Here is a 14,810-nt window from a genome sequence, read left to right on the forward strand (position 1 = left end):
GCCAGAAACAGCTGGTTCCCAGGAGAAGAATCTGAGTGGTCCAGCTTGAGTCAGGTGTCTTCCAAAGTTCGTACCACGGTTGAGGACCAACAGGAGCACGGCAAGCAGGAAGCACCTCTGGGACTTGCTGAGCATAGAGAAAGGGGATTGATGCTCAGGATGGATACAAACACTAGAAAAGGTATCCTCCGTAGCTGTACGACTTTCCTACCAGAGGTTCAAGCATTTATTCATTTCAGAGAATTCAAACCAAGCATGGCCTGTATTAACATAAGCATTAATGGAGGAATGTGTAATGAGGATGTTAGGTGCCCAAAGACATTGATTTAGGTAGAAAAACTATTAATTGGAGTTTATCAGGCCAGCTGCCTGGTGGAGGCTCTAAATATTTTCTGGTTTCTACTGCAGGACCATCTGATAGGCCAAACAAACAAACAAACCCCCCCCAAAAAAACAAAATAAAACAAAACAAAAACAAAGCAAGCCAGCCATGTAATTTTAAACACTCTAGCAGCCACGTATTTTAAAAAGTGGAGAGAAAGAGAGCAAAATTCCTGCCAGTGACATATTTTATCCAAAATATGATCATTTCAACCCATAATCAATAATATTGTTTATGAACCACTTTACCTCTTTTGTTCTAAGTATTCAAAATCTGATACGTATTTCACATGTAGAGCACATCTCAGGTTGGATGTGACATTTTAACTGGAAATAACCTGATCTGGACTGAGATTTCCTAACACGCATACCAAACAGTAAAGACGGAATCACACGTCCTAGTTTTCATTCTACCCCTCGTTTGTTACGTGGAACGAATCCTCGTCTGTGCTCCCAGTTCTCGCTCACCAAGTTGGTCTATCGCCCGGATCTCTCTTCCTATGGGGAAGTGATCATTGGTAGAAATGACCGCTCTGGGATTGTGGCCCTCCACCCCACACAGGAAAGCCATAGCTGGAAGCTGGGAGCTACCTTTGTTCACCTCTTTGCTTCGTTTATGGGACAACAAATCATATTTGTCACCGATTAACTATACTGAGTAGGTAGGAAATTTCTGAGATTTTATTACTACTTTTTTGTTCGTTTTTCATCTCAACAATCAAGTTCCCTTAGGGAAAATGCTTTCATTGCCTCCTGAAATTCTGTAATAACACAGCGGGGACAGAGGATGCTGACAGGGCAAATGACTGGTGACCACGTAGAAGCAGCGAATGGTCGGCCGTTCCTGGCAATTCCTGGGGACAGTGCACCTCAGCAGGGAGGCAGCTGCTCCAGCAGAGAACACCCAGCAAGGCTTCAGATCCAATGGCAGGTGCTGAGCTACCAAAAGAAGTCATCTGGGTAACGGTCTCTAAGTAACATCACATAATGACGGTACAGGTCTCACAACTCCTACTCTGGTCCAGGGACAGTCCCCCGCAGCCGACCTGCATGCTAGGGCCGCCGAGGATGCTGTCCTTCTCACACCCGTCTCTCCTTCATATGGCCCAGCCTGGTGGGGGCTCGAATTGTTTTATTCGTTTTCTTATCAGTGTTTCGATTCGAGGAAGGGAGAGACAGCTCCAGCTCCCTTTTCTTGGCATCCCAGTCTTCGTCCTGCTGGTCCAGAGGCAGCCCCTTCTGCCTGGCGGTGCGCCGGTGGTCCTGGCACTCGGGCTCAGCCCTGGAGAGGGGGAAGACAGTGACCCTCAGCTCCCGGCTGGCCAGGAGAGCCTGTCCCCTCTGCAGCATGGGCCCCTCTTCCCACCCTCTGCACACAGGCTGGCCACATCAGCAGTCCAGGAGAGAAGGAAGGAGGCCGAGATCCAGCATCTCCCAGTGCACCTGTAGGATGCCTCAGACACTAAGGACATGACTGTGACATGGAGGAAAGTGGCAAGCCCCTGAGTGGGACATTCATAGAATCAAGGACAGGCATTTAGCCTGAGGAAGGGGCTGCTGAATTCTAAAGCATTCACATGTACAGAGCCTCCAGAATCTTAGCAGGAGGCGGCTTTCCTTCCTTTCTATTCCCATTGTATTTTATCCTGATTATAAAACCATGTCTGTTTGTTGTGTAAGATTTTAATGTATGGAAATATATACAAAAGAAATAAAAAGGACTCGTAATCACATATGTGTGGTATGTGTAGATGGATTTGTGGAAAGAGTAGCGAGATGATCTATATGGACAGATGATAGATATGGAACAATAGAATAGATAATACGGAAATAGGTGAATCAATCATCATATACACATGGACAAGGGGAAACATACGAAAGTATGGTCTGAAGTAAAGTGCAAAAAGCATGGTTCAATGAGAAGAGAGCAAACCTGTTTGCCCCTCATTCCGCATCCCTTCAACAAGCTAGAAGTGACTGCTCTTTATTTAGACCATATAGAATAGCTCCTCCGCCCTGTTCTTTCCACCTTTGCCACTTTCTAGCCTGTATCCATGCTATTTCTGTAAACAAGGATCTCCTCTCTCGGGAACTTAATGTCCAGCTCTGTCTCTGATTCAACTCTAAATCCTTTTTAGCATCTGGTTCAAAGCCATCTGCATGGTAGGGCTCAAAAATATTTGTTGAAAGAGAGATTTACTCGGAAAATGGTCAAATACTATCTAGGCTTCTTCTGAAGTTCTCTTATATCCTTTTTCTTCATCACGCAAGCCCCCCTGCTTGCAACAAGAGGCATTAGGAAATTCCTCCTGGTCCTTGTCCCCCCACTATCTCTGCACGTCCTCACACATCCACACACCCTATGCACATTTCCAACTTGATGCCTTCACTCCAAATCAAGAATCTTTCTCCCTCCTTCATTAGTCAGATCTTAGCTGTCTTTCAAGGTCCAGATTAATTTTCCCTTAATCAGGATCCCTTCTCTCTGAACCCTGTAAACTGTCGAAAAAGAAGTTCCTCTTGGAAGATGACAATCACTAGAAATGACTTACGCGTGATGTGGCTGACCTTTATTGTTTTTGTCTGCTCAGCTCTGCCTGCCCACTTTTCCTCATACTGACAACCCCCCACTCTTTGGAGAACCACTCCTCCTCTGCTTCAGTTGTGCTGGGATCATGTGTCATTCTCGTCCACCCACTAATCACCAGGGAGGGGTTGGAATTTTTGCAGAAAGAGTCAGCCAAGGACAGCCAAGGACAGGATCCTGAGGAATTTCAGCCTCTTTCAGGCATGCGAGAATAGGAGCTCAAGAAAATCATGAGAAGAAATGATGAGACAGGTGAAGGAGAAATAGGAGAGAACAGCACCAGAGAAGAGAAAGAGTTTTTTCAAAGAGACATGCCAAAAGAGAAGAGTAACCAGATATCAAAATAAGTGCAGGGAAGATGGGAGTTGGGAAGAGGCCATTGATTTAGCAGCAGAGATCTCCCTGGATGAGCGCTGATTCAGTACAACACGGAAAAGAAATGCAAAGGTGGGTGAGGAAGACACCCACACAGATTAACATTTAATCACATAGATTGACATTTAAGTAGCACAGAAATGCAGGGAGAGATCCAGCCCCACGTAGGCCCCCATGCTCAGCATGCAGTCTCCGTAAGACTCTCTTTCCTCCTCCCTCTGCACCTTCCCCTCCCCTCTCAAATAAAGAAATAAATCTTTAAAAAAAATGCAGGAAGAAGAAAGAAACAGCAGACAGTAGAAGGACCTCTAAATATTTGTGTGTTTGTTCAATAAGATCTATTTGAACATGTTCAAAGGCCACAGAGGACTGAGGGGGAAGGAATAGAAAAAAGCTAAAAACAGGAGAATAAAAGATGCAACAAAGAATCCAAGGATAATGACGTTGTAGGAGATATAAAGGTTTGGGTCAGGGTCCATAAGGAGGGACAACATGAAGGAAGAGGTTTAAATGTATAAACTCTTGACTTCAATACTCTCTATGCAGTAGAAAGCCTACTTTCCCAGGGACAGGCTGGGGAGATGGGGATGTGAACTGTCAGCAAAGGAGCAGGACAGGGAGACAGATCACCAAACTGTTCCGAGGGCTCAGCTGAAGATAGAAATCCCAGAACTTCTGGTGGTACCTATGAAATTATTTGTGGGCTTTTCTTTCCCAGACCAAGCACAGGCACGGAGAAGACGGAGACTGAGACAAGGCTGGGAATTCTGGGTCACATGGTACGGGAGGATGAAGGGTTGAAAATTTAAGAATCCTGGAACGAGAGGGGAAGAGGTGGTGTATCATGGTGTCCAATTGGCAGACAGATGGAAAATCATGAAACCTTCAGGCTGGCATCAATTGGGAGGGAAAGAAGTTGAATGAGAAGAGGTCTGCAAGTAAATACCTGTGTGATGATCCAGGAACTGGCAAAATGAAGAGAGCGAGCTATGGTTGCAGAGTGATATGTTAGAGTTTTTAGAAGTTCAGAGAACAATGTTGTAGGTGCTGAGGTCCGCAATGGATGGAGGTCACTGAACGTAGGAGATGGTGCAGGATTGGGGAGAAGAGTCTTCAAGTTAGGACTCAAGGTTCTCCTTCTTTTACCCCCAAAATCAACTTGATTATGATTTGGAATGTTTTTTAAAGATTTTATTTGTTTATTTGACAGAGACAGAGCACAAGCAGGGGGAGCAGCTGATGAAGGGAGAGGGAGAAGCAGGCTTCCCGCTGAGCAGGGAGACCGACATGGGGCTTGATCCCAGGACCCCAGGACCATAACCTGAGCCAAAGGCAGGCTCTTAACCAACTGAGCCACCCAGGCACTCCTGATTTTGAAAATTTTTAATGCGGACATCACTGTTAAGAGAAGGTCTCTTGGGTTACTCCTACAGATATCTAATCTCACCATAAGCAACTCTTTTAATAGTTTAACTTCCAGAAGATAACTTCATTTGCGAATTCTTGCAAGGGCATTATACAGTCATTCCCCCTTCCCACCCTGAGCTGCCCTATAGATAGATTTGCTATGGATCTTATTTTGGTTTTCAAGCAACACTGCCCTCATTCAATTACTTTACTGCCTCTTATATGAATTACCTATTAACTCAACCAGATTATAAATTCCCCAATTCCATCCCTCCCAATGCTGTACCTGTCAAGTAAATAATTGATATTTAATTCTATTCGAATGCAGTGAGTGAGAGAAAAAATTAACAACTGCTAGAAAATTCATGATCTTTGGTGACTGTGTGAGTAGAAGATCCGTAGATGAATAGAAGTTTTAAAAGGTAGAAGGGCCCTTACCGCTGAGAGCCTAATTCACCAGCTCCATTTTTGATATGAGAAACCTGAGGCTCAGCAAGGTGACTTAAAAATACCCAAGGTCACACAGCTAATTGGAATACCTTTCAAGAATCTGAAGGGGCTCCATGAATCTTGTACCATGACCCATTTCAAGCTTGTGTCCCACCTCTCTTATCTGAGATAATTTTTGTATAATCTAAAACAATAATTTTAAGTTATATATTGTTAAAATTATTGTAAATATGTGTCATGATAATTGTAATTTTAGCATCATATAAAAATAGTAGATTTCACATCATCTAAAACAATATAGTTTCCACCCAAACTAGTCATTTCAGGGAAAAGAAATAAAAACAACTCAAACGACAGTGGGCTGAATTTGCTTCTTTCATTTTCATGGACCACAGACCACTGAGTTGGCAAAGACCTTGACTCCAGGCTCCTGTTTCTCTGTCATTTCTCTAACAGGAAATAAATGAAACTTACTTCTCCAGGAAGGCCACACAGGCGGTCTGCCCGTAGATCTGTGCGATCCTCTTTGGCGTGTCTCCAAAGAAGTCGGGGGCATCGATGGGGGCATGCAGTCCGTGGAGAACTTTGAGCACATTCACATGGCCTGACTCAGCTGCAAAATGAGCTGCGGTCCAGCCCACATCAGTTACCAGGCAGGGCCTGGCTCCATGTTCTAGAAGGACCTGCATCACCTCCATGTGCCCTTAGATGTAGCAAGAAGAAACAGGAGGAGGTTGAGATTAAAATGTCTCTGCCCCAATGAGGCCAGAGATGGCCTAGATAGGATAAAAGAAGGGAAGACATTTGCTTTGGGGCCCTTCCAGTCTCTTAGCATCATCCCCTCCTCCTTCTCCCTCTCTTACTGGGGACTCAGTGCTCCACCCTCAACTCATGAACCTTGCTCCCTCCAGAGTTCTGGGCTCTGCAAAGATTCCCTCTACTCCCTCCAGGGCACTCCCTTTCCCCGTCCATTCCCACAGGCCCTTCCTAGGAATCTTGCTTCCCTGAATCACCCTACACAAGCCCATGTGGACACTGGTAAGGCTCATTGCACTTTTGGCAGTTTCAGGGGTGATTCAAAAGCAAGTATTTTGCAACAGTATGGATGGAACTTGAGGGTGTTAGGCTAAATGAAGTAAGCCAGATAGAGAAAGAGAAATATTATATGGTCTCACTTATATGTGGAATCTAAAAAAACAAAGGGACACCAAGATCATAGGTACAATGAACAAGAGGTGGGGGAGGGGGAGGGGTTGAAGAAATGGGCACAGGGATCAAAGGGTACAAACATCAGTTATAAAATAAGTCAGTCCTGGGGATGTAATGTACAGCAGGGTGGCTGTAGTTAGTAATACTGTCTTGCATATTTGATAGCTGCTAAGAGATCTTAAAAGCTATCACAAGAAATTTTTTGTAAAAAAAAAAAAACTACAACATTTTTTGTAACTACATGTGGTGATGGATTTTAACTTCACTTAAAGTGAAGTTGTGGTGTCATTTCATAATATCTACAAAAATTTAATTATGTTGTATACCTGAAACTGATATGTTGTATATCAATTATACCTCAATAAAAAAATATTTTAAGTCCCACTTACTTTATAGCTAGCGCAGATTAAAAACACACAGTTTGGGGTCCAATAGGTGTGGACTCATACTTCCCAGTAAGTACCGCTTGCTAAGTGTGGAATCCCAGACAAGAAACAGAGGTCTGAGACTCAGGTTTCCTCATTTGTAAGTGAAAAGTGTTATGACTTACCTCCCCAAGTTCTTTTGAAGTCCAAAGGAAACCACAGCCAAAGGCTGCACACCGTGCTACCCAGCACACAGCAAATGTTCACTAAAAGCTTCTTTAGTATAACTACCCTCACTTTGTGCTCAAATTTCTGCAGAATTCTCCCAACTGATTTCTTTGAAGCCAGTCTTGCTTCCTGCCAATCTATTCTTCATATAGAAATCAAAACAGGTTTTTTAAAAGCAAAGTTGACTGTAACACTGTCTTCCTTAATGTTCTTCGATGGTGTTCTATTGCTGAAGGGCTTGACAAGCCCAATGGCTGAGTTTTTGCACACTACCCTCCTCCAGTTCTGTAACTGAGCCATGTGAGGCATGGAGGATACAGCAATGAACAAGACAGAGTCCCTGTCCTACCTTCCCTGTTGGAGGTCAAGAGGACAGAGCACTAATATTAGTTGAGAGCAAACTATGAGCTGGCACCATGCACCCATCATCTTACTGAATCATCACCATAAGACTCCCAGGTAATCACTGTTCCCATTATGTAGGTGAATAAATTAAAGCCTAGAGATATTAAATAAGTTGCTTAAGTTGCTACAACCAGTAAGTGGTGGGGTCAGGGTTGATATGTTCCATTTAGCTCTCAAGTGATGCCCTTTCCTCTACCTACACAGACTACTGACTGGTAACTCCATGAACGGTGGACTCAAGGGATGGACTCTACCCAGGCAGTTCCCACTCACCTTTGATTGCTGCCCAGTGAAGGGGGGTTCGGTCATTCCAGTCCACATCCTTGTAGTTTGGGTCACAGAGACCTTTTTTCAAAATCTTTCTCACTAAATTGTAGTCCCCTGAAGCCACAGCCTGGTGGAGCTTTGTCATGTCTGACATTTTGGTCAATTCCATGACAAAAACAACTGTGGGAAAAACATACCACTTAGGAAATTCTCAACAATTCTTTATTCCCAGTAAGTGATTCCATAGGATTCCTTATCATTTACTTCCTTTCTTACCTCACAAATTTGCATGTGTGTGTGTGTTCTACTGAGGGTGTATTCGGATTTCAGCCACTGTGGTTAGTATATGCCAGTCCCCTGCGAAGAACTGTCAATGGCTCCCCTCTGCCTACAGGAATACAGGATGACCTCAAGAGCTGGGATTTTCTATTTGGCTTCAAAATACTTTTCAGTGCTATTCCCCACTTCTATTCCAAAGTGCTAGTAGTATGATTCTGAATCAGTTGTGTAATTCTGTGTGTTACCTTTTTCATCTATAGCATGGGTATAATTTGCCAGAGTTGTTGTCAGGATCCAAGGACAATCCATGTGAAAAATGTACTGACTGGACACAGAGCAGGTACTCCAAAGAAATTTAATACTATTGGCACACCAATTCAGATGGACAAGATGTAAACATGCAAACAAAATGCCTACAATTTTTTTACATTAAGACATAAACCAACAATTCTCAAACTATAGTCTACAGAGGCTTAGGAATCCTGACTCGTTCGTAAGAACCATGAGGTCAAAACTATTTTCATTATAATTTTAAAATGTCATTGGCCTTGTTCACTGTGCTGACATTCGTCCTGATAGTTCAAAAGCAGCAATGTAGAAAGCAGCTGGTACCTTAACACAAAGCAAGGCAGTGGCAATGACACCGAACTAGATTAGCGGTCATGACATTCACCAGCAGAGAGTCAAAAAAAAAAAAAAAAAAAAAAAGCAGCTAGTGTCAATAAAGACACTAAAGTAGTGAAAGTTATTTTTTGAATAAATGTTAACCCTTGATTACATGACTTAATAAAAATGATTTTAAAATATTGTATAACGAAAGGTATCAACATATGGAAAGTCTACATAACTCTGTGCACAAACAATAAGCACATGATGTTACAAAAATCATGCCTGAGTAAAGAGACCCATTCAAGATAGGACAATGGATTTAAGTGAGAAGTATGAAAAGTACACTGAGATTGTTTCAGATTCCAACTTACTTGTAAAGCACGACCCCCGTCCAGCTTTGGTGTAGTATCCAAGACAAATATCCACAGTTATCTGGAAAGGTTATAAGATACTTTACCCTTTTCCAATTTTATATATGTGTGGGACCAGATTTTCTTTCTATATTTCTTTTTTTTTTTTAAGATTTTATTTATTTATTTATTTGACAGATTGAGAGAGAGAGAGAGAGAACACAAGCAGGGGAAGCTACAGGCAGGAGAGGGAAAAGCAGGCTTCCTGCTGAGCAGAGAGCCTACATGGGGCTCCATGTAGGACCCTGGGATTATAACTTGAGCCAAAGGCAAAGGCTTAACCGACTGCGCCATCCAGGTGCCCCTTCTTTCTGTATTTCAACGAAAACAACAAATTGAATGCAGAAGACCTAAGAATCCAGCTGTCTCCTATTGAGCCACATAGTAAAGAAATTCGACTACAGACACGCATATTTACATACATGCATAATAATGATGCTGTTCTCACTTCTTTTGCTTTAGAAAATATATCATTTTTCATAAAAATATCATTCATGTTACTGTATATTATGCTTATTATGATTTTTAAGTGATGTAATAAACATTTAAATTTTTTCTCAGTATTAATTTCTAATAAATTAAATATTGATAACTGTAATCCATATAAACATAAGCTCTCTGGGTTCTCAGTAGTTTTTAAGAGTGTAAAGGAATCCTAAAACCAAACGTTTGAGAATTACTGACATAAACATAAAATAAAATATAGATAAAAAATTTTTTAAAAAACATAAAATAAGGGGCTCGGGCAGAAGAAAAGAATAAGGGGGGCCAGGAGGAATGTCTCTCTGACCCAGCAAGTTGAGATCTCAAGAAGAGTTTGGAGTCAGCCAGACACACCGTGGCCCAGCAGCAGCACCACCCTGGAATTGACTAGAAATTCGAATTCTTGAGCCTCATATCAGACCTACTGATGTCATTGAAATATGAGGACACCCCTAGAGTGAGATAGAAGTATATAACTCAGTTAACATGCTATCTCTGAGGTGTTCTGATGGCGGTGCCTGGGGAGAGAGGGAAAGGACCATTCCCCAGGACTAGGAAGTAAAAGTCACCTTTTTTCTGAAAGTGACCTAAGCTGGGTCCAGAAGGGGTGAGTAAGAGTCATCTTAGGCACTGGCAGTGGGGGAAGATCCAACTCAGGCACAGCGTATCTACGGGGGAAGCAAAGGGCAAGCAGCTCCAACTCTGATGTTCAGACCAAGGATAAATAAATGTTTCCTGTAAAGGGCTGGGTACAAAATTTTTTAGCCAAAATCAGGCCAAGAGGCAAGAATCAAGACTATTATGTAACATTACATAACTATTATGAAATAAGAGAAAAATTCCAGAGAGGGGTGGGCCATCCTGGGAGAAGAAGGGGTGGGGGTGGTGGGTGAGCGTGCTTTGTGCTCAGTAGCCCTCAGCTGGAGATGTTCTCAGGGGGCAAAGCAACCAGCTCTAGGGGGAGGGGTCTGGCTGGTAGGGTGGTCATTCTCCTTCCACCTCAGTGGCGCCCAGATCCCAGCATACTGTTTCTCCTTTCCAAGAGCCCAACCATTCAAGCTAAAAGCTCGAGGGAGGCAAGGTGACTTGATTGAATTAACTCTACTGCTCAGTGACCAGAAATTGCCAACAGCATAGTTCCCAAAACGTAGGTGGTGACCAGCAGGGCCCTGGGCAGAGGCTAGGCACAGCTGTGGGCTCAGCAGACAAGTGCTAGGAGCAGATGAGGGAGCAGTTGGCTCTCCAAAGCTCACAGGGAAAGCCCACAGAAGGCCACCATCATAGGAGGTGACCATGAGCCACACTTGGCCTGTAGACCATAGTTTACCAACCTCTGGTCCATATAAAGTATCTGGGATATTGGTAAAATGTAGATTCTGGTCTAAGATGAGGCCTGAGATTATCATTTATGACAAGTCCCCACCACAACCCCCAGTTTATAGACCACACTGAATAGCCATGTCTCTCAGGCTCTAAGGCAGTGGGGAGACCTGAGGTAAGGGAGAGTCAGTAAGGATGTAGCTGCTGTTCTTCTCTGAAGAACTACATGAGAGTGAATTACTGGTGGGTTAAAAAAAAAAAAAAAAAATGGAGGCCTGGGCCTCAGCTGAAGTGCTTCAGAATCTTTAACTGTATCAGACAAGAACATGCTTTTTTGCATGAAGCAAGCACTCAGTCCATGCTAGGTAACAGAAGACGACATGGGATACACTTGGTCTTTTTGGCTGATTTGTTTTGGTAGAAAACTCTTACACTGGAGCATTGGATGAATGTTAAATAGTAAGCAGAAGTACCAGCAGATTTCTAACCTGCAGCTGTCACAAAAAACCAAACCGGTTCTAGAGTCAGTGTCTTGAAGCCCCTGCTTGCCTTTCACACAAACCTTTGAGCAGGTTGACGCTAAAATCAGCCCATTTGTTTCACACTTGAGTTCACACCAAACCAATCCTAAAAACCCATATGGAAATAAACCCAAGGGACTCAGAATAGGCAAAACAATCTTGCAAAACAATGAACAATGAATCCTGGAGCACTGAAAAAAATAAAATAAAGTTTAAATAAATTTAAAAAACGAACAAAGTAGGAGGACTCAGACTTCCTGATTTCTAAACGGACTTCAGAGCTACAGTAATCAGCGTGTGATAGGAATGAAGTACATTCATTGTACTTGTGGTACGTACATGTGGCATTAAGATAGATATATGAGAGGAATGGGATAGACTTGAGAGTCCAGAAATAAATGCTTACATTTATGGTCCATTGGTTTTCAGTGAAGGTGCCAGGAAAAGTCAATGAGGAAAAATTATCTTTCCAAATGGTACTGACGCCATTGGATAGTCACATGCACAAGAATGAAGTCAATCCTTTCCCTCAGGCCATATACAAAACTTAACTTAAAATGGATTACAGACCTACAGGTGCCTGGGTGGCTCAATTGAATGAGCATCCCAGTCTTGGTTTCAGCTCAGGTCCTGATCTCAGGGTCCTGGGATCCAACCCTGCATCAGGCTCTGTGCTCAGTGTTGAGTCCACTTGTCCCTCTCCCTCTGCTCCTTCCCTATCTGTTCTCTCTCTCTCTGTGTCTTAAATAAGTAAGTACATACATACATAAAATTTTTTAAAAATTGGATTCCATTTTAAAAAATGGATTACAGACCTAAACATAAGACCTTAAACAAAATTCTTAGAAGAAAACACGGAGTAAATCATCACATAGCATTAGGCACTGGTCCATAGTTACGACAACAAAAACATATGCCACAAAAGAAAAAATAAACAAATAAGCTGGATTTCACCAAAATTAAGAACTTTTTTTTTTTTTGTAAACAATACCTTTGAAAAAGTATGAAAGCAACTACAGGATGGGAGAAAATACTTGCAAATTACATATCTGATAAGAGACTTGTATCCAGAATACATACAGAACTCTTACAATTCAACAATAAAACAATAGCTCAATTAAAAATGGCCAAGGAATATAAACAGAAGTTTCTCCAAAATAATGTGCTCACAGAAATACGTCCCAAATAACAAGCACGTGAAAAGATGCACAACCTCATTAGTCATGAAGGAAATGCAAATCAAAGCCACACTGACACACCGCTCACACCCTCCGAGATAGCTGTAATCAAAAAGAGAGACAATATGAGGGTCGGTGAGGATGCAGAGAAGTTGAAACCCTCATACACGTGGTAGGAATATAAAATGGAGAAACTGCTCTGGTAGTCCTTCAAAAAGTTAACACTCAGGTCATAATCTCAGAGTCCTGGGATTGAGTCCCACATAGGGCTTTCTGCTCGGTGGGGAGCCTGCTGCCTTCTCTCTCTCTCTGCTTGCCTCTCTGCCTACTTGTGATCTCTGTCTGTCCTATAAATAAATAAAATCTTTAAAAAAAAAAGTTAGACATAGAGTTATATGACCTGTAACTCCACACTTAGATATATACCTAAAAGAAATGAAAATAAAGGTTTATAAATGTGCATATAAATGTGCATATAAATGTTTACAAGCAGCATAACTCATAATAGCCAAAAAGTGGAAACAACCTAAATGTCCATTAGTGGATGCATGCATAAATAAAGTGTGGGAGCTCACACATATGCTATTATCTTACACTAAAACACCAACAAAGTACTGACACCTGCTGCAATATAGCAGAACCTTGGAAACATGCAAAATGAAAGAAGCAAGGCGCAAGAGACCACATATAGCATAACTGCATTTATGTGAAATGTCCAGAACAGGCAAATCCATAGATACAGAGAGTAGAGTATTGGTTGCCTAGAACTGGAATGCGGTGGGGATAGGAAGGGACTCCTAGTGAGTATTGGATTTCTTTGCGGGGCGATGAAATGTTCTAAAATTAGACAGTGGAGAGTGGTGCTTTCATAACTTGGAATATATTAAAAGTCACTAAATTGTGTATTATAACTAAATGAATTGTATTGTATGTGGATTATATCTCAATAAAGCTGTTTTAAAAATAAATAATAGTATTAGAGATTTCCTTAAAAACATTATTTGTAAAAAAATCACCCAATTGACTAACCTACAACTGACTACTGAAATTTAGCAAATTTTCCTTTACCTAAATCTTTGTATATTTCATTAAGTATATGTGAACATCTGTCTTTCTGGTACCGGTGTCTAAATGTAAAAAACTAGTCAGTAGATAGAAGTGTCAATAAACATGAATGATCTGTAATAAGTAGTAAACATCTGAAGGCAGGATAATATAAAAATACTTACTATCTTGTTTGAAATCTGAGGTGCTCAGCACTGGCAGGTGTCTTAAGGGTCAAAACTCTGTTGTGTTCACGCCATGGAAACTGGCCCCTCCTTCCTCATTAAAGCTTGCCAATCAATGTCAGCTTCCGGAGAGGGGTGCCCACTGGTGGAGAAGGGGGGCTGCCGCTCTGACTCCACCCAATCTGGCCAGCATTCCCAGTCTGTTTCTGGTCCTTGACAGCTTCTCTCCAAATAGCATTTCATCAAAATGCATGAAAATTGGGTTGTGGGGAGGGGGGAAGATTGCCAGTCCACAGGGGACTGTGAGGGAGATAAGCTGCTTGGTAACCACGATGGGGTGGTGGAGACAATGGGGCCCCTCACTTTCAGACCCAGGGGTGAGATCTTGGAATTCCCTTAACTTTGCTGAAACTCTTATTTCTCACCAATAAAATGAGGTTTTAACACTTTTCTTATAAGGCAATGGAAGGTGAGTAACTGAAATAATTTATGCAGCGCCTGGAACAGGGTAGAGGAAGAAAGGAGTGAGGGAGAAAATCTTCAGGTCCTTTCTCCTTGTCTCTTCTTTTTGATTCCTTATTCTAGCATCACGTATCTTTATGATGATGCTGGTCTAAGAGGACTTCTTCCGGCCTTCTTCTTGCCTCCCTCTTATCCTTCCTTCCTTCTCTTCCTTCTTCTTCCCCTTTTCCTCCTCCTTCTCCTCCTCCTCCTCCCTCCTCTTCCTCCCCCTCCTCCTCATCCTCCTTCCCCCTCCTCCCCCTTCCTCCTACTCCCTCTTCCTCCTACTTCCCCCTCCTCCTCTTCTCCCCCCAGCTCCTCTTCCTCCCCCTCCCCTTTCTCTCTTCTCTCTCTCTTTCTTTTTTCTTTCCCCTTCCCTTTCTCTGGTACCTTTCTCCCCACATGTATTTATTGAATGCCTTATATCTGCCAGACACTGTGTTGGGCCTCTGGAGAACAAGGCACTGGTGTTCCTTTCTTCTTTGAGAAGAGAGTCCAAAGTAAAAGACAAAATATTGAAAAGCATTTACCATGCAAATTTAGTATCCCATTAGCAGGGATACAATTCTTGTATTATACAAATAATATTTTTGTAAGATGAGGATT

At 42.3% G+C, this 14,810-nt stretch overlaps 1 protein-coding gene across 1 annotated transcript; it reads right to left on the reverse strand.

The window, feature by feature from the left end:
- Window positions 1–1,231: 1,231 nt before the first annotated feature.
- Window positions 1,232–13,771, reverse strand: ANKRD66 (ankyrin repeat domain 66). The gene is made up of 4 exons (XM_032862531.1): window positions 13,704–13,771; window positions 7,681–7,854; window positions 5,675–5,903; window positions 1,232–1,663 (listed from the first exon to the last, which is right to left on the reverse strand). Exons 2-4 carry the CDS (start codon window positions 7,841–7,843, stop codon window positions 1,462–1,464), a joined length of 594 nt encoding a protein of 197 aa, XP_032718422.1. The 5' UTR covers window positions 7,844–7,854; window positions 13,704–13,771; the 3' UTR covers window positions 1,232–1,461.
- Between the last annotated feature and the right edge of the window lie 1,039 nt (window positions 13,772–14,810).

The sequence above is a fragment of the Lontra canadensis genome, unplaced genomic scaffold, assembly GCF_010015895.1.
Source record: "Lontra canadensis isolate GAN:19392208 unplaced genomic scaffold, GSC_riverotter_1.0 scaffold23, whole genome shotgun sequence".
Lineage (NCBI taxonomy): Eukaryota > Metazoa > Chordata > Mammalia > Carnivora > Mustelidae > Lontra > Lontra canadensis.

What these genes read in the sequence shown, in the direction of transcription:
- ANKRD66 (XM_032862531.1), bottom strand. Translation starts at nt 7,843, where the DNA reads ATGGAATTGACCAAAATGTCAGACATGACAAAGCTCCACCAGGCTGTG. An exon ending in TCACTGGGCAGCAATCAAAG is followed by an intron (nt 5,904 to 7,680) that starts GTGAGTGGGAAC and finishes GCTACATCTAAG; the next exon opens with GGCACATGGAGGTGATGCAG. An exon ending in TGTGTGGCCTTCCTGGAGAA is followed by an intron (nt 1,664 to 5,674) that starts GTAAGTTTCATT and finishes CCCCCTCTCCAG; the next exon opens with GGCTGAGCCCGAGTGCCAGG.